We start from the raw sequence: 25300 nt of genomic DNA, 5'->3' as shown, positions 1-25300 counted from the left end.
TACAGTTACGGTATTAAATGATGGATGGGAAAACAAACATGGACAGAAGAATATATATTTGGAAATTAATATCCCTCTATCCCCTTCACTTTTTTTCCCATTAATATACACAAGACTAATTAAAAAAACCCCACAAACAAAACCAAAACTAAGATCCCCACAAAAAAGCAAAACCAACCAAACAAAAAAGATGAGATGTTCGGGCTCCTTCTTGGTCAGACTTTTTCAACCTACGGTTCTAGAATTAACTATAGTGTTTAGAGCATTCCTCATTTAAAAGAGACTGCTATTTACAATGTTTAAATATAGAAGCTATTTTGCTTATGTAGGTTTAAAGACTTGCACATTTCAAAATACTAATTTTTTTAGGACAAAACAATGAGTGGAAAAAAAAGAGAAATTTACCAATAATGTGCCATATTTTCAGCTCTGAACGCAGATTCAGTGCCATGCATCCTTATTGTTTTTAAGTTTGGTCTTCTACAGAAACTATCCCTTAGTCTTTATAGTTGCGCAGAATACATTAGTGCTAAGACAGAATTTTTTTCCCAATGAGAGAACAAAAGGCAGAGTGAGTACATATTTCTTTCATTGTACTTCTCTGTCTGAATTAGAGAGAGGGCAGGTAATCAAGTAAAGTGCAAGGAACTTAGGCAAGGTAATTATTGTATACAGTGTGTAAGCTTCTGCAGTAATTCCTTCAATTGATTGTAGATTTTCTGTTCTAATGCAGTATATAATTGCAGGATCAGGGTCACAAAATCAAACATTCAAGAAAGGCAGATTCTAAACTGGAAATTTCTCACTGTTGCCCTCTTGCATGCTTAGAAACATTTCAATGTGATAAAGATATAAATTATGTGCGCATTATTGTGTTTCCACACTAAAATATGGAAATATGAAATATATAATGCCTTCAGATTCCGATGAAGCTTAATTAGCACAGATGAACTTTTCTGTCAAAAGGCAGAATTTCAAATTTTTCCTCAGTACAGTGATGATCCATTTTAGAGCTGCACAAAAGGTCCCATGGGTGGCATCTTTCCACAGGAGGCATTGTGGCAATCACCAGCTTTAAAATCCTGCTTTTCTAATTTGGTAGTGGATGCTGCTTTTTTTTTTTTTTTTTTTAAGTCCCATCTCAACTCCCATTCTTTTTTGACCTCACAATGATTGCAGAAGCATCTGCAGCCTGTTCCCTCTTTCTCTCCAGAAGAGAACCATAAACACAAAAAGTTGCATTTCATATTTGCACAAAGTGCTTGTGGTATAAATAAGATAGTACAGTATGTGCTGGGGAGCTCGCTGGTGGGGCAGAACTGTGAAGTTCTTGTTCACCTGCAGCCTCAGGTGTACTTGGTAACTCAATACATATACAAACAGCAGCAATGGCTCACAGTCTGTGTCACTGTGAACTTCCTTTTCTCCACACCTTTTCCTCTTTCTCCCTTTTCACATCTCTCTTTCCCCCTTTTCCCTCTCTCTCTCCTCTGCCCTCATCTCTAGTTCCTGTTTGATTCCTTTCCAAGCACATTATTGAGGTTTTATGATAAAATTTGCCTTTTTATAGACAGAGGTCACCTAATGGATTTTAGTTTTACTCCATGCCAAACTGTATTAAGGGCAATCCTGTAATCTTGAGTGAGGTAAGCATTTAGGAATCATTTTAGGGACACTTGTCATTGAAAGCAGTGGAGTTGTTTGCAGGAACATCCTCTAGAACTGCCTTAGTTAGTCTGTGATGAGCATATTTCAATTAAAGGCCTTATAATCTTCAAGAATCTTCTTTTAGGACTAGAACAACAGAACCAAGACATTTTGGAGATTTTTTCTGATGAAAAAAGATGTGATATGGGTTAATTTGCCACTGCTGTTTCCCAGACACCACAATGAAAAACCCGATTGATTTTAGCTGGGTTAACATCTATTCTGAAAATCATCAATGTGAAACCAAGGAAAGGAAAACTGCAATAATCTTTGCAAATCCCTGTTTGTGATACTAAGCTGATTTTTGTCTGTATCACAGGTTTACATTCAAAAGACCAATGTAATACTGTCTGAAGGGAAAAATCATAACAAAAAAAATGTGATTAGCCATTGTAAAGAAGACCAATAATTTCAACAGTTAGTTGAGACTACTTGGGGTAGATATAAAGTGACCAGTACTGCCAAATCATCTGTGCTCTCTTGTCCTGCTGACTTTATCATCAATCTAAACCAATATAACAAAATTGGGACATTCTTCCACTACATACATGGAAACAGCTACATTTTTCCAGTTCTAGTGCAATCAGATTATTTGTTTTCAGAGGTCTGTAGGTTTACAATGTTTCTTTTGTTACTGCAAGTTAATTGTTTTGCTGTGGAGTGGAAGGATTAGTAAATTGACTCATCCTGGAAATGTGAACATTAGCTTGAAACTATGTGGTAATTTTTTGTGAACAAAAATTGAACCTGCAGTGAGTCTTACATTTAAATAAAATGAAAAATTTGTATCAAGAGCTCAGTGCTGTACTGCATGCTTGAAAATATCCCAGCATCTTCTAACTAGGGTGTGGACTCATTCCCTGCTCCTCAATTACATTAGTATTCAACATTCTAGAAGAAATACAAAATCCAGTGTTAGACCTTTTTGATGTTCAAGTCCTGGGACTAAGAATCTGCCTGGCTTACAAACTGTATTTGATTTCTCTGCTAAAAAAAAATCTGTCTTTTGTAACAAATGTGGATGTCTGCTATTTGGCATTTAAGCGTAGCTTGCCTGGCACTAATGATTCCTTTTACTTTTATTTAAAGAACATGTTTAGACGTCTTAGGGATTTCTACTCACTGGCAGCTGCCAGAATTGAAGCATTAAGTGCAGGAAGACAATCTTCACAGGCTCACTTTGAATCCGAAGCAGCTTTGGTGCCTCTTACTCCTGTTCCTGATGGTAAGTGTGCTTTGCAAGCAATTACAGTCACTTGGATGTGGGTTCCCAGCCAGCATCTCCCTTCATGCTGCACAGCTTCTGTAGGCAAATACAACAACAATTAATTGTAAACATATTGAAGCAATAAAATTAGTGCAAACAGAAATGTTCAGAGACATTTTTCAGAAGAGAAAGAAGGTGATGAAAGTTAACACAGGACTTAAAATTAGTACTGTATTTTTTTTCTATTGGTCATTATTTGATTTGGGGTTTTTTTCTTGCAGTTTGAATGTTGCTTGGTTGGTTGGATTTGTTTTGGTTTTGGGGAGTGGTGGTGGTGGGTGGGTATGTGTTTGGTTTCTGAGTTGTTTTGTTTTTAATATTACTATCCTTCCTCCTTTCCTGGAACTTTCCTTTCCTGGAACTTTGCTTCCCTTCCTTTTCCTTTCCTTGAAATTTCCTTTCCTTGCCTTGAAATTTCCTTTCCTTGAAACTTCCTTGAAATATCTTTCCCTTTCCCTGAAATTTTCTGTCCTTTCCTTGAAATCTCCTTGCCTTGCCTTGAAATTTCCTTGCAATTTCTTTGCCTTGCCTTGAAATTTCCTTTCCTTTCCTTTCTCTGAAATATCCTTTCATTTCCTTGCCTTAAAATTTCCTTTCCTTTCCTTGAAATTTCCTTGCAATTTCCTTTCCTTACCTTGAAATTTCCCTGCCTTGAAATTTCCTTGAAATTTCCTTGCCTTGAAATTTCCTTGCCTTGAAATTTCCTTGCAATTTCCTTGCCTTGAAACTTCCTTGAAACTTCCTTGAAATATCCTTTCCTTTCCTTGAAATTTCTTTTCCTTTCCTTGAAATTTCCGTGAAATTTCCTTTCCTTGCAATTTCCTTTCCTTGCCTTGAAACTTCCTTGAAGCTTCCTTGAAACTTCCTTGACATTTCGTTTCCTCAAATTTCCTTTCCCTAAAATTTCCTTGAAATTTCCTTGAAATTTCCTTGAAATTACCTTTCCTTGAAATTCCTGTCCTGGAAATTTCCTTTCTTTGAATTTTTCTTGACATTTCCTTTCCTTGAAATTTCCTTGAAATGTCCTTTCCTTGAAATTTATTTTCCTTGAAATTCCCTTTCCCTTCCTTGAAATTTCCCTTTCCCTTCCTTTTTCCTTTCCTTTCCTTTCCTTTCCTTTCCTTTCCTTTCCTTTCCTTTCCTTTCCTTTCCTTTCCTTTCCTTTCCTTTCCTTTCCTTTCCTTTCCTTTCCTTTCCTTTCCTTTCCTTTCCTTTCCTTTCCTTTCCTTTCCTTTCCTTCCCTTCCCTTCCCTTCCCTTCCCTTCCCTTCCCTTCCCTTGAAATTTCCTTGAAATTTTCTTTCCTTGAAATTCCCTTTCCGTGAAATTCCGTTACCCTTTCCTTTCCTTTCCTTGAAATTTCCTGTCCTGGAAATTTCCTTTCCTTGAAATTTCCTGTCCTGGAACTTTCCTTTTCTTGAAATTTTCTTGAAATTTCCCTTCCTTGCAATTTCCTTTCCTTTCTTTGAAATTTCCTTGAAATTTCCTTTCCTTTCCTTCATAGACTTTTCCCTGTCTTTTTGTTAGAAGCCATTAACATTTTGTAACAGCCTTTCCTTTCAAACACAACCATTCCAGTATTGTGCATTTCCTTGCTTATTACAATTTACTTTCTCCAAACAGAATCTTCACACCGCCACATTGAATCTGAAGCAGGTGGTTCACCACCTCCTCCTCCACCTCCTCCACCACCTCCACCACCTCCTCCTGCTCCTGCTGCTGCTGCTGCTCCTCCTCCTCCACCTCCACCACCTCCTCCTGCTCCCACTTCTGCTCCTCCTCCACCTCCTCCACCACCATCACCTCCACCTCCACCTCCACCTCCACCTCCTGCTCCTGCTCCTGCTCCTCCTCCTCCTCCTCCTCCTCCACCTCCACCTCCACCACCTCCACCTCCACCTCCTGCTCCTGTTTCTGCTCCTCCTCCTCCTCCTCCTCCTCCTCCACCTCCACCACCTCCTCCTGCTCCCACTTCTGCTCCTCCTCCTCCACCTCCACCACCACCACCTCCACCTCCACCTCCTGCTCCTGCTCCTCCTCCTCCTCCTCCACCTCCACCACCTCCACCTCCTGCTCCCACTTCTGCTCCTCCTCCTCCACCTCCTCCACCACCTCCACCCCCTGCTCCTGCTCCTCCTCCTCCACCTCCTCCACCACCTCCTCCACCACCACCACCTCCACCTCCACCACCTCCACCTCCTGCTCTGCTCCTGCTCCTCCTCCTCCACCTCCTCCTCCTGTTGCTGTTCCTGCTGCTGCTCCTGTTCCTGTGGGTAAGTGTGCTTTGTGCTTTTCAAGCAATTAAAGTCACTTGAATGTGGGTTCCCAGACAGCATCTCCCTTCGTGCTGCACAGCTTCTGTAGGCAAACGCAACAACACTTAATTGTAAATGCACAAAACACTGAATTGTAAATGTAGCATTCCATAATGTAGCATTAAAACAAGCGCAAACAGAAATGTTCAGAGACGTTTTTCAGAAGAGGAAGGGGATGGTGAAAGCTAAGACAGGGATTAAAATTTTTGTAATTTTTAGTAGGTTTTTTTTTCCTAGTGGTCCCCATTTGCTTGGTTATTTTTATTTTTGTTTGATTGCTTGCTTGTTTGGATTTTTTTGGTTTGGGGGAGTGTTGGTGGCAGGTGGATGGGTATTTGGTTTTTGATTTTTTTTCTTTCATTACTATTTTTAATTTTTTAAAAGGCTTTTTCCTTTCTTTCTGTTTTAAACCATTAATGTTTTTGCAATAGCCTTTCCTTGCAACCACAACCATTGCAGTTCTTTGCATTTCCTTGCCTTTTAAACTTGGCTTTCTCTAAGTTGTAGAAATTTGTCAGACTGGGCTTTTTTCTTGTCACCCTCTGTCTTGCATTTTTTTTCTTGGAAAAAGTGTAGGACAGAATTCAGTAAATGTGGACCTCAAATAATTGTAACTTTTTCTTAGTACTGTTAGTAGTGAATAGTTTATTTGCTTTGAAACATGTGAATGTTCTTACAGTGATAGTAAGTAAAGTAAAATCTGATAGTGTCGTGGGTTTGACATTGGCTAAAAGCCAATGCACCTACAGTGCATTAAAAGCCAATGCACCTATAAAAAATCCTTTACTTATTCTCCTCTGCCACAGTTGAGTAGAGGAGGGGGAAAGAACAATTAAAAAGCTCATGGGCTGAGATAAGGATTAGAAGTAAAACACTTTAAAGGCAAAACAGGCTCAAAACTTTAAAATATATAAAGAAAAATCTGTTAATGAAATTTAAAAAGAATCATGAGATTTAAAACTCTTCCATAGCCCTTCTGACCAACCCTTCCATAGCCCTTCCGACCAACAACAGAGGGAGACAAAACATGGGGCTTTTAGTCAGTTTGTCACTTCTAAAAGTCTTTCTTCAGTCTGCTTAGGGAGAGGTGGTTTTTTTGCTATGCCATGGAGTCTCTTCCAAAGGAGACAGTTCTCTGTGAACTTTTCCAATGTGATTCTAATTTTCACGAGTAGCAGCCCCGCCCAAATTTGCTGCAACATGAGTCACTCCCAAGGGCAAAGAAGTCTTCCCACAACTGTTTTTTCATGGGCCATTTGGTTCATGGGGTTTTGTTTTAAGGATAAGCTGTTCTAGTATAAAAGCAAAGGTATTTTTCTTCTATCTCTGGAAGCAAGGCGTCTCTCTTTCAAGTCTTTCATTTGATCACAGCTTCTCAGCATCCACACATTCCAGGATGAGCACCTTTTTCTCACAGGCTGCAGGTGATTTCTGTATTCTCCCACACACTTAATGAATTACAAGGAAATAGATTGTTGTGTTATAGTCCTCACCACAGCTTGCAGGAGAATTTCAGCTTTGAGGCCCAGAGCACCTCCTCCTCCCCCTCCCTCTTCTGCACCAACCTTAGTGTCGCCATGTTGTTCTCCTCGCATGTCTTCCCCTTTTCCTTTTCTCTGACTCAGGAGAGAATTAGTGTTTGTAAGTTCATTTGTTCTCAAGTTCTATCAATTGAAAAGTTTTATAGACCTCTGCAGTGTTGAAAGGTTGATCCCATGCAGGCTTCACCCTGGGCAATTGCTCGCCATGCCCCTCACACTGATCACACGGCTCCCACCGGCGCCATGCGGGACGCGCCAGCTGCCGGCTCCACTCAGTGCCTCTCCTCATGTGGTGCACCAAAAAGGGGAAAAAAAATCCACTGCCACTACTTCTGGTCCTTCTGTTGGCAGCATGGCTGGCTAAAAGCGGCTAAGCAAATAAAGCTCATTGTGAGCCACACTGAGACAGCCGCACCACATGGCGCCAGCCTGGCTGTGCCCATCTTGGCTGCGCTGTCCTGGCCACATGGCCAGCCCTGGAGCAGGAAGACCCTGGCACCCACCTCTCCAAGGAAGAAAAAGAGAGTTCCCAAGGTTTTGTCTTTCATAAATAAATTATCATAGAGGCATTACAAGCTTTTGTAATTGACTTAGCAGTGTGCCTGTTCTCAGAGGGAGACAGCGATTGGTTTTGCCTGGCATGGAGGAAGCTTTTAGCACCTCCTCACAGAAATATCACTTTCATGGCTGGCTTCTTCCCTCCTGACCAAAAATAAACCCATGCAAAACCAACATATGCCACAAAAGAGAATTTTCCAGCTACTGAGATGATGGCAGACATGAAAGAATGGAGATATCAGTACAGGCAAAACAGAAAATTACACTGACAGTGTTTACTTATCTGGAAGTGTCTATAATACACCAAGCAGTGATGTCTCCCAGAAACTAATTTTTTACAGGAGTATTAGCAATTCATACCTGATTTTAATCAACTGAGCATCACTTGCCAACATTACTACATAGCCAAGGAATGCACATATCCCAGTACAAATGCTCTCCTTGTCATTACAACTATTAATATGCTTACACAAGTAATAGTTGTAACCAAACATTATAAATCATGCAGTTTAAAATAATAACAACGATATGAAACTCATATTATAAATCACATTATGTAATTTAGGACAAAGTTTTCAAAAACACGTTAGTTCAACCCCACACGTGCTATTTGGTAAAGAAAATGCCTTTTCTATGCAAAAATTGTTTGATACTCAGTATTCTATTTATGTGAACTTTTAACTTGTCACGCTGTTGTAACATACTTGAATATTACAGTAATTTAATTAAAATGTTGCCTGCAACAATATGCCTGACTAATATTTGAAGAACATTAAGTGTTGATTTCAATTAATAGTGAAATATATCCAAAAACAAATAAATCCCTTCTGTGGCCAACAGGGCAAGTGTTCCCCAATAACAGTGACAGGGAGACTGTAGAATAAGTTTGTTTACTTGATTAAAAAACACAGCCTTGGAATTATAATGATGAGGGATAAAAGATCTCTCTAAGTATTGTGTAGCACATCAAATAAAGTGCCATTGTTTTACAGCCCTTCTGAGGGCAGGATACTTGTGCTAATGTCCTTTGTCTGTTAAAGATTAGTATCTATAATCAGGTGCCGTGTGTTTCAAATAAGCACTTAAGAAGCGAATAGTTATAAGTACTTCACATACATACCCTTGTGAGAGGTATTTAACAGGAAACGTAGATTTGCTCTTGATTTGTTTTTCTATTTTTATTATTCCAGCACACAGAGGAGAGCTTAGACTCAGAACCTATACTGTTTCTGGAACTGACACAACATCCACTGTGGCACCAGACAGAACTGTGCCTGTACCCAGGGTACCTTCCAGTGTGGTACCATGCAGAACGTGCACTCTGTATACAACTGACAGACTCTCCAGTGTGGCACGAGACAGAGCTGTGCCTGTACCCAGCGTGCCCTCCAGTGTGGTACCATGCAGAACGCGCACTCTGTATGCAACTGACAGACTCTCCAGTGTGGCACGAGACAGAGCTGTGCCTGTACCCAGCTTGCCCTCCAGTGTGGTACCATGCAGAACGTGCACTCTGTATACAACTGACAGACTCTCCAGTGTGGCACGAGACAGAGCTGTGCCTGTACCCAGCTTGCCCTCCAGTGTGGTACCACGCAGAATGTGTACTCTGTATACAACCGACACATCATCCAGTGTGACACCAGACAGAGCTGTGCCTGTACCCAGCGTGCCCTCCAGTGTGGTACCACGCGGAACGTGCACTCTGTATACAACTGACAGACTCTCCAGTGTGTCACAAGACAGAGCTGTGCCTGTACCCAGCGTACCCTCCAGTGTGGTACCATGCGGAACGCGCACTCTGTATGCAACTGACAGACTCTCCAGTGTGTCACAAGACAGAGCTGTGCCTGTACCCAGCGTACCCTCCAGTGTGGTACCATGCGGAACGCGCACTCTGTATACAACTGACAGACTCTCCAGTGTGTCACAAGACAGAGCTGTGCCTGTACCCAGCGTACCCTCCAGTGTGGTACCATGCGGAACGCGCACTCTGTATACAACTGACAGACTCTCCAGTGTGTCACAAGACAGAGCTGTGCCTGTACCCAGCGTGCCCTCCAGTGTGGTACCATGCAGAACGTGAACTCTGTATGCAACTGACACATCATCCAGTGTGACACCAGACAGAACAGGTTTTGGATCATCAATGGACATATCCTCCCACAGGCTATCCGACAGAAGTTACAGTTTGTCTGCAAGCAGCATACCCTCCAGTGTGACACCAGACTGTACAATATGTCCACTGATGACCCAAAACCTAAGTACGAGTTTTGGATCATCAGTGGACATATCCTCCCATGCGATATCCGACAGAAGTTACAGTTTGTCTGCAAGCAACATATCCTCCAGCGGGACACCAAGCAGAGCAAGCATTGGGTCATCAAGGGACACATTCACCAACCTGACACCAACCAGAAACAGTACTGGGTCATCAATGGGTGCACCCTCCCATATGACAGGGAGCAGAACTGGTACTGGGTCTTCAGTCAACAAAACCACACAGAACTAGTTCTTTGCCCTCAATCAAGTCTTTCAGCCTGAAGGTCTTACCCAGCACCAGAAGAAATCAGGGAATTCAATTATTGGATGTGACAGTTTTCTTGAGCAATATCCTAGCTTCTCTTCAGAAGAAAAAAAAAAATCCAGCAGTGTAAAAAGACCTAATTAAAGCATAATTAAAAAAGGAGTAATTAAAGTACCAACCTTTGTGTAGTATTTCAATGTATGTAGTTTTTGGTTGTGACAGCTGTAGGTGGCCAAAGGTGCACAGATAATGTGGCATAACAAGACAGCAACTCAACCAGCCTAATCCATTGGATAGTAGAAGCAACCAAGTCCCCGGGTGTGTTACTGATAGGCTGGATTCAAGTTCAAACAGGGACTTTAGCCAATCCATTTGAACGATGAATGCACCCATATCATTGGCCAGTGAGCTGGTGGAGCTAAGACCCTTGTCCAATCAGCTAGGTAAGAGTGGGAAATTTGAAGCCCCTATAAAAGAGGGTGCCTTTTGTTGTTTTCCCAGCTTTTACAGAGACGGGGCAACTGAGAGGCCTTTAAAAAGATTTGATTCCATTATCAGTCTAGATGAATAGTGAGACACAAGAGATGTAAAACTCAACGCCATTCCATCAGAAGCCAACCTATTTCCTGGTTACAATACCTTATAAATGTTTTTCAACCTATTAGCTTTTGCCACAAAATGCTGCTATTACCTCTAACACCAATCACCTCTATTTTTCCCCACATGGTCCTGCTACAATGCATCTTTCACAGTTCTAATTCTCTAAAATATCTAGTCTTTTTGCAGGGCCATATTTTGAAACTTGTTGAAACTTTTTTCTAGTACAGTCTCTCTCAGCAACGTCATTTCTATTCCATGGCCTTCCTAAGTCAGCACACCTTATCTCAGTGTTTGCATACAGGTGTACAAGACTGTGTGCTTTCTGTCAGGTTTTGAGAATTCTTCACAAATCCATTTCCCACAGCCATTCAATAAGCATTGGCTGTTGCTGCATGAGCTCAGTGTGTGTGTATGTCACATTCCTGTCACTACCATCAGTGACTTTTGTCTGTAATTTCATATTTTTATGAAAATATGCATTCATATCTTCACATTTCTGTGTTTCTAATTATTTGTATACCTAAGCACTTGGTTTTTTTAATTCTTACTTATTGCAGTGCTTAATTTTTATGTAATATATTTTAAAATGTTATAAAAAACCACCTTTTGGGTCATTTTCCTCATTCTTAAAAAAAATATCCACCAGCCATTTTAGTCTCTGTCTCTCGAAGTTGTTTCATAGCTGTCTATTTTAAACCAGGACTAAAGTACTTTAATAGACTTGAGAGAGGTCCATGAAATGCACACCAGTGATTCCTCTTGTGGAACGTCATAGCCCTGCCATGAGGCTCTTTTTTTATTGGTGTTTTTTGTTTGTTTGTTTGTTTTGTTTTTCTTTCCTCCTCATCAGTGTAACTGCAGCCACACATTGAGTTGCAAACTTAAGCCAGATGAGCAGAATAAAAACGATGTGATGGGCCTTTGGGAGCACCCTTGCTGATCTTTCTGTTTTTTCCATTGAGCAAGGCTCTGATCCAGGCAAAGAGATTGCACTTAGCGCTACAGAACCATTTGGCAGGAACTCCATTGATTTCTAGGAACAGCTGGAGGCCTGTGTCTCCCCAGAATGTTTTGGCTGTCCCAGGCTTTGTTGGGTTTTGGCTGCAAATACCATTGCCTTTGCTTTCTGATCTAGAAGTACCATGGCTGGGCAAAAACTACTGTTTTTATATGTGGGCTATATATTTCAAAGGCAGTTTGGTCTGGAGTTTGTGAATGAAGGAGACCTTCATCCAATTCCATAGGAAAAACCATAGGAAAAAAAATCATAAAAGAGAAGTTCCCATCCTTAACAAGCAACTGACAATTCAGAAGGGAATGTAGAGCTTATTTACGGAATGAAAAGGAAAGGAATCTTCCAATGGAGTTGTGGTTTACAGAGTCTTTATTCCGACTCCCACTCACAGCTGGCACTGGAGAAAGCCATGTCCCTGGAATTGTCAGTGTCTTCTGTCTGCCATGAATTGTTTTGCTGCAACAGAGGCATCAGGTGGAGAGAGGCTTAGCTGATGTTAGGAACAGGAGCTGCCCCAAGGAGAAAAAAATAAACAAATTTTTACTTCCCAAATCCATCTCCGCACAGGCTCAAGCAGGATTCCTCTGGTTCCCAGAAATACACAGAAATAGGGCTGAGAAGGCCATCTGGACATACATGTTCATGCCCAAGACCTTGCTGATGCCATTTGGGTTTTGCCTTTTTTTCTATGTTTTCTATATTCTTTGCATATATGTTTGTAGCTCTGTATCCTACTGTATTAGTCACCAGTTTTCCCAATACTTTTCCAAGTCCTTTCCCTAAGCAGAAAGACAAAACAAATTCCAGAGCTCCAAGCGCTGGGGGGGGGTCCAAGGCCCTGGTGCCATCTTGGTTCTTCCTGGCACACAAGAACAACTCTTTGAGATGCATTTTAATGGACAAAGTACAGCCAGTGCCAAGAGGGGGGACTCCAGAGAAGGAACTTGACCTGGGGGGGAATTGCATCACCACTTGTTGTCCTAATTAGTGCTTTTTATCAATTACGCTAATTTCCTAAAACCTACAAATATGTACTCATCTCTGGAGGGAGTGGGCTTTTGTGGACATCTTCCATAACTGCCCCTGAAAACTTCCAAATAAAGATCCATTTTTATATTATCTCCTTACTAAAATTATCTCTACTTTCATTTCCAGGTTGGGAAAAAGGCAACATTGCCATCACAGGCAAACGTGGCTCATAATCTCACTAATCTGTTCATCAAGGTATCTTCAGTTTGCTGCTAGCTCTTTGGGAATGCTGCTTGCTGTCCAAGAATTTTGTTCTTTTCAGGAAACTCAAGATACTTGCTTAAGTTCCCCTTTTCTACAGACTTGGGCTATTGTTGAAAAAAATGAGGGGCACAAACCATTGCTTAGGCAACTTCAACAAATCTAACGTTGATCCCAGTAGGTCTTAGGCCCTTGTTCTGTCAATTGACAGGGGTGTTTTAAAGGACACAGACACCAATGGAAAGAAAGATCATATTTTACTAGGAATATTAAGGCAACAGAAAAGTGAAACAATACATTCAATAAAACTGTGTGCTTGGCTTTAGTGACAAGCAAAAACAAGCAAGGTAATCTCATTACTATATGAGAGACGGGACAGTGTTTGAGAAAGATCCATCACCAATGGCGTGAACGCCTGGATCTCTTGCCAAAAAAATGAAATTTATTTACTGTGTCTGGGTGATCTTCAGGACAATGAATAACTACTTTTTAAGCTTTACATGACATATACCCGGTATTGAAGATTAATGCTTATTCCATAAAATAAAATTAAAGAAAAAAATTTACTCTGCTCTAATCCATTTCATTTTGCTCCAAATTCTGCTTAGCATTTGGATCAATAGAAACACATGTGCCTATGTATTCCTCCGTCTTTCTCTTTCAATTTTGCCATTCATATTTGTTGTAAAATTGGTGAAATTAAAGATTCTGAAGCAGGATTTCTGTTTGCAGCATTTATACTGAGATGGAATGTCCACAGTTCACTATTATAAAGAAGACATTTATTTTATAGCATGATTTTCTGGAACGTGTGTTGTTTTTAAAAAATAAGAATGCTATATCATCACTAGTACTTTGTGTTTCAAATAAATTGCTACAATGTTCCTGAAGGTAATACTAAAATTAGATGAATCAGACCGGACAGCGAACTGCAGTATAGGGAATACTACATTAATTTCAACTACTCCTTCACTTGTCTTTCTAACACAAAAAAGGAAAAAAAAAGCAAAGTATCTCCCCTCGAAGGTTTCAAAGATGGGTAGGGGGGTGGCAGCAGAAAACAGGAGAACAATGAAACAATAAAAATTAAATACTAACAGAATCTGTCGGCCTCAAAACAATTAAAAGATTCAGAGTTCGTTCAGCCCTTGTCTGTCATTTCTGTACATCAGAAAAGAGGGAAATCAATATTTGTTTCTTGGAGAGTTCCAACCCCAGCACGTGGTATTGATAGTTTCAACAGTGTAAAAGATCAATACTTTTCACAACAAACCTTTCACTTTTCCGCTGTTAGAAAAGGTTTGTGAATTGGCTGGTAACACTGCTCTTGTTTAACGTTTTCTTTTGGGGAGTTTATGTTATTTCTATTGGCATTACTAGTGAAAATTTTTGCACTACTATTGCTGTTTTAACACAAATGATGAATGCATAAATAAAAAAAACCTTCACCACACAGGTGACAGCCATGAGAAAATATGCAACCAAAAAGTGCTGCAGCAAAGTCCCACTAGCCATGGGTGACAGGAGCTGCTTTGTCCCCAACAAATGCCTGAGGCATTTGCAGGCTGCAGCAGTTTATGGCAGGCCCTTTTTATAATTTTCTGATCTCATTGCTATCCTGCAAAGCCCAGAGACACATCTGTGGAGGCATGGCCAGTCATGACTTCTAGTTGTCACGGAACCTTGACACAGCTGGGACCTCTCTACTGGCAGATTGTTTTCTCAGTTTCAGCTCTGAATGGGAGGAACTCATGCGAAAATGAAATTTATCCTGAACTGGTACTATTGAAAAATGCTATCTGTGTTTCTTTGACTCCTGTTTTCAATGTGTCATATCACCTGATTCTTTTATACAGCTTCTGCATTATCAGTCTACTAAGTGCTGTAAGGGGGTTTATATCTCACCCCTCAGGAGAGGGGGGAAATAAAAGGCTCCTTACTGTGTTTGCAGGAGAAAAAGTAACCGATCTCTCTTAGAGCAGAGGGAATAGGAAAGGGGATGCTAGAATTAAACTCCTACCTGCTATCACTAAACTCTTCTCTACTTTTCCAGAGCAAATTTACAAAAATCGAACTTGCATGTGGTTTTCAGATAGGACCTCATGTGCTCTCCAGCAGGTCTGAGCACTGCTAATTGCTCTGTGGCTGTCTCATTCTTCCCAAGAGTGTTGTAAACTAGGCTACTGGAACCACAGCACATTTGGGATCTGGTAGCAAGGCAAATCTCCCCGTTCTCCTTCCACAGCTTCAAGCATTCTGGTTTTAGACATTATTGTTTCATTCAGTTTGTGCCTCCCAGTATGCTTCTCTTGAACATTCTTTGATTCAGGATGATTTTTTTTTCCATTGCTCCAGGCTTCCAAAATCAAGTGTGAATTATTTTACCTTTTCTCCAGAGTGCTAGGACTGTTCTAGGTTGGACCAGCAAAACATTGCTGTTCAAAAGTCCAAAGTCTGTAGAGCACTTCTTGTCACTATGGTCTGTGGCAAGCAACACTGGGTGAACTAGTGGAATTTAAGCATATATCTTGCATGAAATATATTCAAATAAGTCAGTGTCACTCTGCATTTATGAAAAAATTTTGTTTGATCCGCAAAAAAGAGAACCACAATACTAGAGAATATCGGTTCCAGGGAAACGGGCCTTGGAACGCGCCCTCTCCATGCATGCCGAGAGAAATACAGAGAGCTGCCTGGATAGCTCAGCCTCCCACGGAAGAAGAAGAAGAAGATTTTACTCCCTTAGATCGTCAACTTCTAGAAGTGCCAGTGTAGAAGTAGAAACCACAGTAGCTGTTACCATCACAGACTCTGCTGTACACCTGATGGATACTAATGTAAAAAGACCCTTGAAAGATAAGCTTAGTTCTTTACTGTTAGAGAGATCATCTGCCAGTAAAAAGAGATGAAATAGAATTCCAAGAGTTATTGATGCAGACTATCAAGGGGTTGTTAAAATTATGGTTAGAACATTTTTCCCTCCTGTATCTATTCCCAAAGGTTCACCAATTGCTCAGCTTATTCCTTTTAAGTCTTGCGTCCCCTGTACGGACTACAAGGAATGGGGAACAGGAAGCTTTGGTTCCACAGGTAAACAAGAAATATATTGAGCCACAGACATCACAAGACCTAAACCAGACAAACAGGTAACCCTGACACATCCTAATGGTGATTCTATTACAAAGAAACTTTAAAAGCCACCATTGTTACACGGCCTTTTTAGCAGCGGCCACTGGAAGGCAGCCAATCCTCAAAATCAGCTAGACCACTGATACACCTGTTTGGATTGATCAGTGGCTGCTGTCAAAGGAAAAGCTGCCCATAATCCAACCATTAGTGCAAGAAGAGCTGGAGGAAGGGCACATAAAGGCATCGATTACCCCTTGGAACACTCCAATTTTTGCCATCCCGAACAAGAGTGGGAAATGGAGGTTGCTCCATGACTTATGTGCTGTTAATGCAGTCATGCTAAGTACGGCTGCCTTGCAACCTGGTCTTCCATCTCCTACTATGATACCTGAGTCGTAGAATATATTGATCATTGATCTCAAAGATTGTTTTTTTACCATTCCCTTGCATCCAGAAAACACTAGTCAATGTTACATTTTCTGTTACATCTATCAATAAGGCAGAACCGAACAAAAAGTATGAAGAACTTTGTTTGCCCCAAAGCACGCAAAATTCCCCTACGATGTGCCAAATTTATGTGGCTTGGGCATTAGAACCTGTTCGGCAGCAATTCCCTGAGTATATCATCTATCACTACTTGGATGATATATTAGTAGCTGCAAATTAAACTATGTAACTGTTCTAAAACCATGACAGTTTTGCTAGAAGAAAGGGGTATAAGAATTGCTCCTTATAAAGTGCAATCTTCTGCTCCTTAGAAATATCTCAAGTAGCAGATTGATCAGTCTGTAATGAAGCCACAGAAACTCACCATTACAACTGAGATGAAAACTGTACCTGATGTGCAGAAGTTAGTAGAAAATATTCAATAGATAAGACCTATTTGTGGGATAACTAATGAAGAACTTGGACCACTAATACAGTTACTAAGTACTGCGTCTTGAGCAGATGAATGCCAGATCCAAGATAAAAAACAACAGCAAGCCTTAGATCACATTGCCACAAAGGTTGCTACCTCACATGGACCTCCTCTGATTGAAGATGTTCCAGTTCAACTGATGATCATCACCCAGAACAAAGAAGATGACAATTATGCCAAGCATCCTTTCACCTTGATTTATCAATAGGTTAAAACTTAAGCTAATCCTTTCGTTATTATAGAAAGAGTATTTTTACCTGTAAAACAATCTAGAAATATTACCACTCAACTAGAACTTTTTGCTCATTTGACTATGAAGGGCAGTGAGAGAATATTAGAAATCTAGAGACATGAACCATATTCAATTGCTGTAGCATTAGCTAACTAATATCTTAAATAGAGAATTAAGCATTCTGTTTCTTTACAGATAGCTTTGGCTGGATATGATGGTAAAGTTCACAATACTTATCCATGGCACCGGGTGGTATCTTTAGTGGAGCATGAGCGTCTGGAGGACAGACCCTGGAGATTTGACTGTCCGGTGTCTGGGCAGACAGTATTTACAGATGTAGGTAAAAGGCCCAAAAGGGCTGCCTGCACTTGGCAGTAAGACAAAGCGTGGAAAAAGCATGTCATTTTTGGAGAGGTAAAAGATATATTGCAGACAATAGAATTGAAAGCTGTGATTTGGGCTTTTGAAAATCGGAATAATGAGGTCATTAACATTGTTTCTGATTCGCTTTATGTAGTTGGCTGTGTCCAACGCCTAGAAGGAGCAGTGCTTGAAGAAATGAGTAATGAGCATTTGTATTCCCTTTTAAGCTGATTGCTTAAAATCCTAAATCAACAACGGCAGGAATACTTGATTATTCATGTTCGTGGTCATCAAGCTCTCCCTGGTCTGTCTGAAGGTAACGCTCGAGCTGATCGGTTAGTAGCCACTGTCTGGCCAATGCCAAACTCTGATAAATTTCAGCAAGCCAAAACTTCCCATGCATTTCTTCATCAATCTGCAAAAATGTTAGGTAAACAATTTGCTATACCCCTTACTGATGCTTCTGGTATTGTGCAATACTGTCCTGACTTGTCAACCAGATGGCATTAGTTTAGTCATGGTGTTAACCCTAGGGGTACTCAACCCTTGCAATTATAGCAAATGGAAGTAACTCATGTAGCAGAATTTGGTCAGAAAAAGTTTGTCCATGTTTGCATTGATACCTATTCTTGAGTTATATGAGCTACTCCCTTAACAGGTGAGACGTCGTGTTGAGAAACATTTGTGCAATTGCTTTGCCATATTAGGTATCCCCTTAGCAATTAAGACAGACAATGGTCCTGCTTACTGTTCCTTAAGATTCCAACGTTTCTGTAATTTGTGGGGTATTCGACGTGACACTGGTATTCCTCACAATCGTACCGGACAGGCAATTATTGAGCGTGCCCATCAGACATTCAAGGGCATGCTGCAAAACAAAAAGGGGGAACTCCAAGGTTATCCCCTGAGGAAAAAACAGCTAAAGCCATTTTTGTGCTTAATTACCTTAGAACAACAGGAGATAGGGAAGATCCACCTATTCTTGTGCATCATGCCCTCACACGTAATCCAAGTGAGGAATTGCCTGACGGCATTCAGGTCATGTTCAAAAGTCCAGAAACAGGGGTGTGGGAAGGACCAGCTACAGTCAAATTAAGAGGAAGAGCTTCTACGTGCTTACTTACAGATAAAGGCATTCGTTGGATTCCAGCCACGGGGGTGAAGCCCTATCTGAAAGCACCGTCCTCAACCCATGTTGTGCCCAGAGGCGGAGAGTCGGCAAAAGCACCGATTCCAGACAGCCCTGAATCCAATTCTTCGACAGCCGACCGTTGAACAACGGTTAGAATATCTACCAAATTTGCTGGACTATGCAGAGGAAGTACTAGCAACTTCACATAAGCTTAATACACACAGGTTAGATGTAGACAGACTTCTTTTACCTTCACTTCCATCACAAGTTGTAAATCAGATAGAAAATGCTTGATATCTGCATGGTTGTGCATGTAAGCCACAGGCTTAAGGCTCGTTGTATAAAGCGTCACTTAAAAACTTGGCGACAAGTTTGTCAAGAACATCATTTAGCAGTGGTCCGAGGGAAAAAGCAAAAATTTAAGCCTATTAACCTAATATGCAATAACTGTTCTTACACACTTAACACTATTACCCCAAGAATGGCAAGAGCTAAATTTTTAAGGCGTAACTCAAGAAGATATCAGAGTTACCTCCAAGATGTATCTTTGATAGAAATACATAAGCAAAGATTGTTACTGTGGTTGCAGTTTAAACTTGCTTTAATTGCTGTAGTAAACCAAATTGTACTAGAGAGCAAGATAATAGCTACTGAATGGAGAGTAAGAATAGCAATACCACAAATACGTCACTTTAGAGATTTTGAGTGAGAACAAGCTAAAGCAATTGGGGCAAAGCGCAGGCGTGATGGATGACAAGGGCAACAATGGCACCAGCCTGGCAAATATTAACAATGTTGCTTAGTGGAGTGATTAAGGAAACGCAGGGAGTATACAATATAGAGCAGCGAGCTGACATGAGGGTTACATAGGCTACCAGAACAGGGCAGAATCTTTCTGCTTATCACTAGCTACACCTTTGCATCCATTTTGCACCTGTTTAATTGGAATTCCCTTAGACTCAATGGAAGAATTTGGAAATTGGACCAGAGCTCACATTTATGGCAACTTAAGTAAGGCCTGGTCCAATTGGTGTACTAATCAAAATGGGATGATCACAGAAAATTGGTGTGAAACACAAAAAATCCCTAGAAATCCTTTAGGAGTTGAGGCATTTACAATCACTCAAGGTTTAAATACTACAAGCCAGTGGCCGCCGGAATTGGATATTTTGGGATCAGTGCCAGGAAATTACTGTTTGTTCTTTGAGTACCACAAGGGTAAAGAGCTGATTAGGGAGAAATCAAGAAAACACGGCGATGGTAGCACTTGGATATCTCCTCTTTCTTCCTGGTATTACAATACCACAGCATACTGTGCCAGTTGGACATGGTCTGTATCCCTAAAACAAAAATCTGCAAGGATGTAACCTCCTGGAGTTTTCTCATTTGTGGAGATAAAGCTGAGCCTGTGATTCCTCAGAAAGCATTAGGAGGACTGTGCTATTTTGGGAAATTGACACTGTTTGCCCCTAGCATTCAACAGATGCTTGACATCAGGCACAAATTCCAACGCCCAAAATGTAATTAGGCTCAGACTGTAAGGATAATGTAGAATTGTAGAATACACATTTCGTTATACTGGCATCACTTTTTACACCAGATGTAGCTTCATCAAAGGCCCTCACACAATTCAAATGATTGGCTTGTTGGACAGGAAAACAAATTAACATTACATCTGCAATACTGAATGAGCTTACCAACTGATGTAGGTAGCATATGCCACGCTGTGTTACTGGATTGGGCTGCTCTAGATTTTTTGTTGCTAGCACAAGGAGACGGATGTGAAGATTTTGAAGGGATCTGTTGCATGAATCTCTCTGACCACTGAATATATTGACAAGAAACTGTCATTGCTTAAGGAGAATATGAAAAAGCGGGCAGTTGTTTAGAATTCTTTTGATGAGTGGCTAAAATTCTGGGGAATAACAGGCTGACTCAAGGACTTAGTACGCTCTGGCATTATGATACTTTGTATTCTTTTTTCAATTCTGCTTATAGTGCCTTGCTTACTATGCTGTGTGCAAAAAATAATTGACTGTGCTTTTAAATCAGTCTAGTTTGTGCAAAAATAAAAGCGGGGAACTGGTGAAGATATTTTGCAGGTTGAGGAGTTTTGGCAAGACAATGGCCATATTCAGCCGATGCACAATCCAGCCTGCTTGTAATAATGGACAATGAACACGTTCACAAAGAATGAATTATGGACATATTCAGAAATGGGCTCGGTATATCCTTGAAAAAGATACAAGAAGAAGAGTCATCAGGACTCAGCAAGTTTGTCAGCAAGCTTGGGAAAATGAGCCATGGGTGAGCCAGACAACCACAGCAAGATACGTAAAAAATTAGATGATCCAATCAGCATTCTATTTTAGACGCGTGAACAGCTAGGATTAACCAATCACGTATTAGCTAGAGACACATGGATAGCAGAGACTTATTATAAATATAGTCTTTTAAAGGATAATAAATTTGGATTCACTAGATCATACTGCTTATGGTGTGATGTCCCAAAACCTCTGCACCCTGCAGCCTGTTCCTGCAGGAGGCTCTGGTGAGCCCCTTGCGGGACGCTCTGCCGTGCACGCAGCACTTCTCCTCTTCTCCTGCCCGCCCAGAACGCTCCTGGGACAGCAGGACACAAGCTGGCGGGCTCTGGGCTCAGCACATCCCAAACAGAGGGGCAGGAAGATACAGTGGCTGTTTTGCAGCCCTGCCCAAGAGAGGTGGGAAGGGTCTCCTCCCTCTGGTCTCACTTGGTTGGGTTTCTGACTGGGCCTGAGGCAGGGGCTGCCATTCCTCACTTGTGGGGACACCAGAGCTGCCAGAACCACACCGAGCCTGCAGGCACTGCCCGACAGCGCTGCGGCCACTGGGACGGTCGCGCCTCTGGGGCTCAGCCATTCCCTGCTGCTGCTGCTGCTGCTTTTAGGCACACCCAAAGCTCACTGTTAGGCCATGACGGTCTCTGCTTCTGCCCTCTTCCTGTCCCTGTGTAGGGATGGAGCATTGCTGTGCTTTCAGGAAGCTCTCTGGGAAAAACTTCCAGCATTGCAAGCTCCTCTGCCCTCCATAGATGCATGCTGTGGAATCCCTCACTGGGCTCCTGCTGGCCGGCCCCCCTGTCACTGCCCTGTGCCTTTCAGGTCCTGCAGTGTCTGGACTTGACCAAGGACGGTGCCAGTGCCCTGTCGGTTGTGTCCAGGCACCTGCCGAGCGAGTGCAGGGACAGGCTGCGCCTGGAGCTCAGAGGCCTCGTGGTGCTCAGCAAGGAGCCCTCGCTGGTGAGAAAGGGCAGTGGCTGAAGCTGCGCTGACAGCGTGGGGCTGGCCAACGCAGACCTTTGGCCTTGGCTGGCCTTTGGCAGCAGAGGCAGCTGCTCCCAGCTCTCCTGCCTCCCACTTCAGCTGCCTGAGTGCCCCAAGCAGCTGCTGGTGCTGCGGCTGTCCTTGGCTTCACAGCACGGCCTGCTCTTGCACACAGGGCGGAGGAATACGCGGCCTCTATCAACACCTGCTGGAGCAGCTGGCGGATCCTGATGCAGAGATGGTCGGCATGATCCTCTCTGTGCTCACACACATGCTCCAGGAGAAAGGCCTCAAGATACCCAGCGCCACCGCCCTGAAACTGGCTGAGCCACTCCTGCCACACTTGGAGAATGTAAGGCTCTGTGTCCCCGGCCAGCCCCCAGCAGTGGACGCTGCCCAGAAATGTTGTGCCTCATGCACTTTTGGGCCTCTGCCCTGATGGGCCTGGAGTAGTTGGTGCTGAGGTCTTTTCCTTTCCTCCAGGACAACAGCCACGTGCAGCTGCTCTCCATTCAGCTCTTCTGCAAAGTGATGGAGCTGGTAGTGGAAGAGGGGGAAAAGCCTCTCACAAGAATTGTGAGCCAGAGCCTGCTCCCTCTCTTCCTGCGCTGGCACGATGAGAACCGGCGTGTGGCAAAGGTCAGCTTTTGTGTGACACTGCTGTATCCCTGGCAAGGAGCTGGGCTGCCTCCTGCCCTGGCAGCTCGCAGGTTCCAGCCTTCCCTGGCCTTGGCACAGGCATGTGGGTCCTGTGGCCTGGGTTCTGGTGCCACCACTGGCTCTCTGCTGCTCTCCAGGCCTCTTTCCAAGCCCTGCTTTGTGCGGCCCGCTTCCGGAGGAGGAGGGACCTGGAGGAGCTGCTGACGAAGCAGCAGCGCATGAAGTTCGCTGAGCGCCTGGTAAGGACAGCCCGGGAGCCCCAGCCGCAGGCTGGAGAAGCCCCCCCTGCCCCCCGTGCTGGGGCTGGCAGCTGTGCCCCTGCCCGGCGCTGCAGCCGGGCCCGCCAGCCTGCGCCCCACACGCCGCTCCCTGCCCTGGGCCGTGCGGGCCGGCTCGGCCGCTGCTGGGCGCAGGGAGCGCCCGGCCGAGGGGAAGAGCCCGCGCCAAGCCTTCCCTGTTGGTGCTCCCCGCAGCTGCTGGAGGACGAGAGCCGAGCGGCCGAGCACCTGCGCTGGGCCCTGCCCTTCCTGCAGAGCCCACAGAAGCGCCTGCGACAGGCAGCCGTCAGGCTGATGGGTGAGCCAGCAGCCCCGCGCCCCTCCCTGCCCCCGGCCCGGCTGCTGCCCCGGCTACAGCGGGAGCCGCGCCCAGGCCGCTGCAGCCCCGCCCGCCCTCGGCGCTGCCGCCGCCCCCCCGCAGCCGTGCCCTCGGGCGGCAGCGTGCGGCAGGGGCCCGGCAGCAGCCCTGCCGGGGCAGGAGGGCGTGCGGCCGCAGGGCTGCCAGCGCCCGTGTCGGGCAGCTGTGCCGCCTGGCGCCGCCACGGGCTCTGTCTTGCCAGGGGTCGCCGGAGTGCTCATGATGGGGCAGAAGGAGGAGCTCCAGGTCCTCAGTCAGGGTGAGTGGGGGCAGCCGCGCGGGTGCCAGCGGGGGCCGCCGGGAGCAGCTCTAAATCCCAGCTCCGGAGCTACAATCCCAGCCCGAGCTGCCGAGGGCTCTGCTCCCTGTGCGGACGGACGAGGGGCGGCGGGGACAGAGCCCGGAGAGCTTTCAGGCACACGTGGGGGAGCCGAGGCCACAACCTTCCGGCCCAAGCCCTTGTCTCCGGCTCCCTTCTGGCCATAGCAGAAGCCGGCTGGGATGGCCCTGGCAGGAGTGTTTCCCTGGATTCCTGCAATCCGGCCTCTAACCGTGGCTGTGTGCTTCTTTTTTCCAGCCCTTCAAGCCTTGAGGGAATACGAGTGCCCCTCCTTCATCAACCAATTTATCCAGCTGAAGTTCGAGGCAAGAGCTGCCGAACTTGGTCTGCAGGATCAGAAGAATCCGTGTCCTTCGGCAACCCCCAGTTCCCAATGAAGATGAGACCACCTGCAGAGCACAGGGGACCAGCTGGAACTCCAGGCCCAGCTCTTGTTGGTCACAGCTGAGCCTGTGGGAAGCTCCAGGAGCTCCTGTCATCTCCCTCCCTGTTGGCAGCTCCTTCCCTCCCTTCCTCCCTCCAGCCCCCAGGCCCTGTCCATCCCCTTTTTTGCCTCCCAGTTCACCCCTTTGCTTTGCCCTCCCTTAATAAACAGTTTGGCTTTGTCACTTTACCCACGTGTCTGTGGAGCTGAAGCGGCACAAATCCTGAACCCAGGAACACGCAGGGCCCTGCTGCCGTTCTCTTCCACGCTGTGTTCTGTGCACGGGCAGAGAGGAACAAGGGCAGCTCAGGCTGCAAAGGTCCCTGTCCTGCTGCTTCAGTTGCACAGCATCATGGAGTTGAAGGTCGTGCTGAGCACGCTGAAGGGAACAAGGACCCTGGGTTTTAGAAAAGCCAGCTTGAGGATGCTCTGAAGCCAACTGTGAGGGATTCCACAGCATGCATCTATGGAGGGCAGAGGAGCTTGCAATGCTGGAAGTTTTTCCCAGAGAGCTTCCTGAAAGCACAGCAATGCTCCATCCCTACACAGGGACAGGAAGAGGGCAGAAGCAGAGACCGTCATGGCCTAACAGTGAGCTTTGGGTGTGCCTAAAAGCAGCAGCAGCAGCAGCAGGGAATGGCTGAGCCCCAGAGGCGCGACCGTCCCAGTGGCCGCAGCGCTGTCGGGCAGTGCCTGCAGGCTCGGTGTGGTTCTGGCAGCTCTGGTGTCCCCACAAGTGAGGAATGGCAGCCCCTGCCTCAGGCCCAGTCAGAAACCCAACCAAGTGAGACCAGAGGGAGGAGACCCTTCCCACCTCTCTTGGGCAGGGCTGCAAAACAGCCACTGTATCTTCCTGCCCCTCTGTTTGGGATGTGCTGAGCCCAGAGCCCGCCAGCTTGTGTCCTGCTGTCCCAGGAGCGTTCTGGGCGGGCAGGAGAAGAGGAGAAGTGCTGCGTGCACGGCAGAGCGTCCCGCAAGGGGCTCACCAGAGCCTCCTGCAGGAACAGGCTGCAGGGCGCAGAGGTTTTGGGACATCACACCATAAGCAGTATGATCTAGTGAATCCAAATTTATTATCCTTTAAAAGACTATATTTATAATAAGTCTCTGCTATCCATGTGTCTCTAGCTAATACGTGATTGGTTAATCCTAGCTGTTCACGCGTCTAAAATAGAATGCTGATTGGATCATCTAATTTTTTACGTATCTTGCTGTGGTTGTCTGGCTCACCCATGGCTCATTTTCCCAAGCTTGCTGACAAACTTGCTGAGTCCTGATGACTCTTCTTCTTGTATCTTTTTCAAGGATATACCGAGCCCATTTCTGAATATGTCCATAATTCATTCTTTGTGAACGTGTTCATTGTCCATTATTACAAGCAGGCTGGATTGTGCATCGGCT

The 25300-nt window shown here is 44.2% G+C and overlaps 1 protein-coding gene across 1 annotated transcript in view; it reads left to right on the top strand.

Moving 5' to 3' along the window:
- LOC136569494 (coiled-coil domain-containing protein 171-like) overlaps window positions 1–23079 on the top strand; it is a 41609-nt gene extending 18530 nt beyond the window's left edge. The window contains exons 11-15 of the mRNA XM_066569884.1: window positions 21678–21815; window positions 22015–22191; window positions 22323–22478; window positions 22637–22738; window positions 22810–23079. Of these exons, the coding sequence (XP_066425981.1) occupies window positions 21678–21815; window positions 22015–22191; window positions 22323–22478; window positions 22637–22738; window positions 22810–23079 (843 nt within the window). The remainder of the gene's footprint in view (window positions 1–21677; window positions 21816–22014; window positions 22192–22322; window positions 22479–22636; window positions 22739–22809) is intronic.
- The last annotated feature ends 2221 nt before the right edge of the window (window positions 23080–25300 follow it).

The sequence above is a fragment of the Molothrus aeneus genome (assembly GCF_037042795.1).
Source record: "Molothrus aeneus isolate 106 chromosome Z unlocalized genomic scaffold, BPBGC_Maene_1.0 scaffold_33, whole genome shotgun sequence".
In the NCBI taxonomy this organism is placed as follows: Eukaryota; Metazoa; Chordata; class Aves; order Passeriformes; family Icteridae; genus Molothrus; species Molothrus aeneus.
This window is presented reverse-complemented; position numbering and strand designations above follow the sequence as displayed.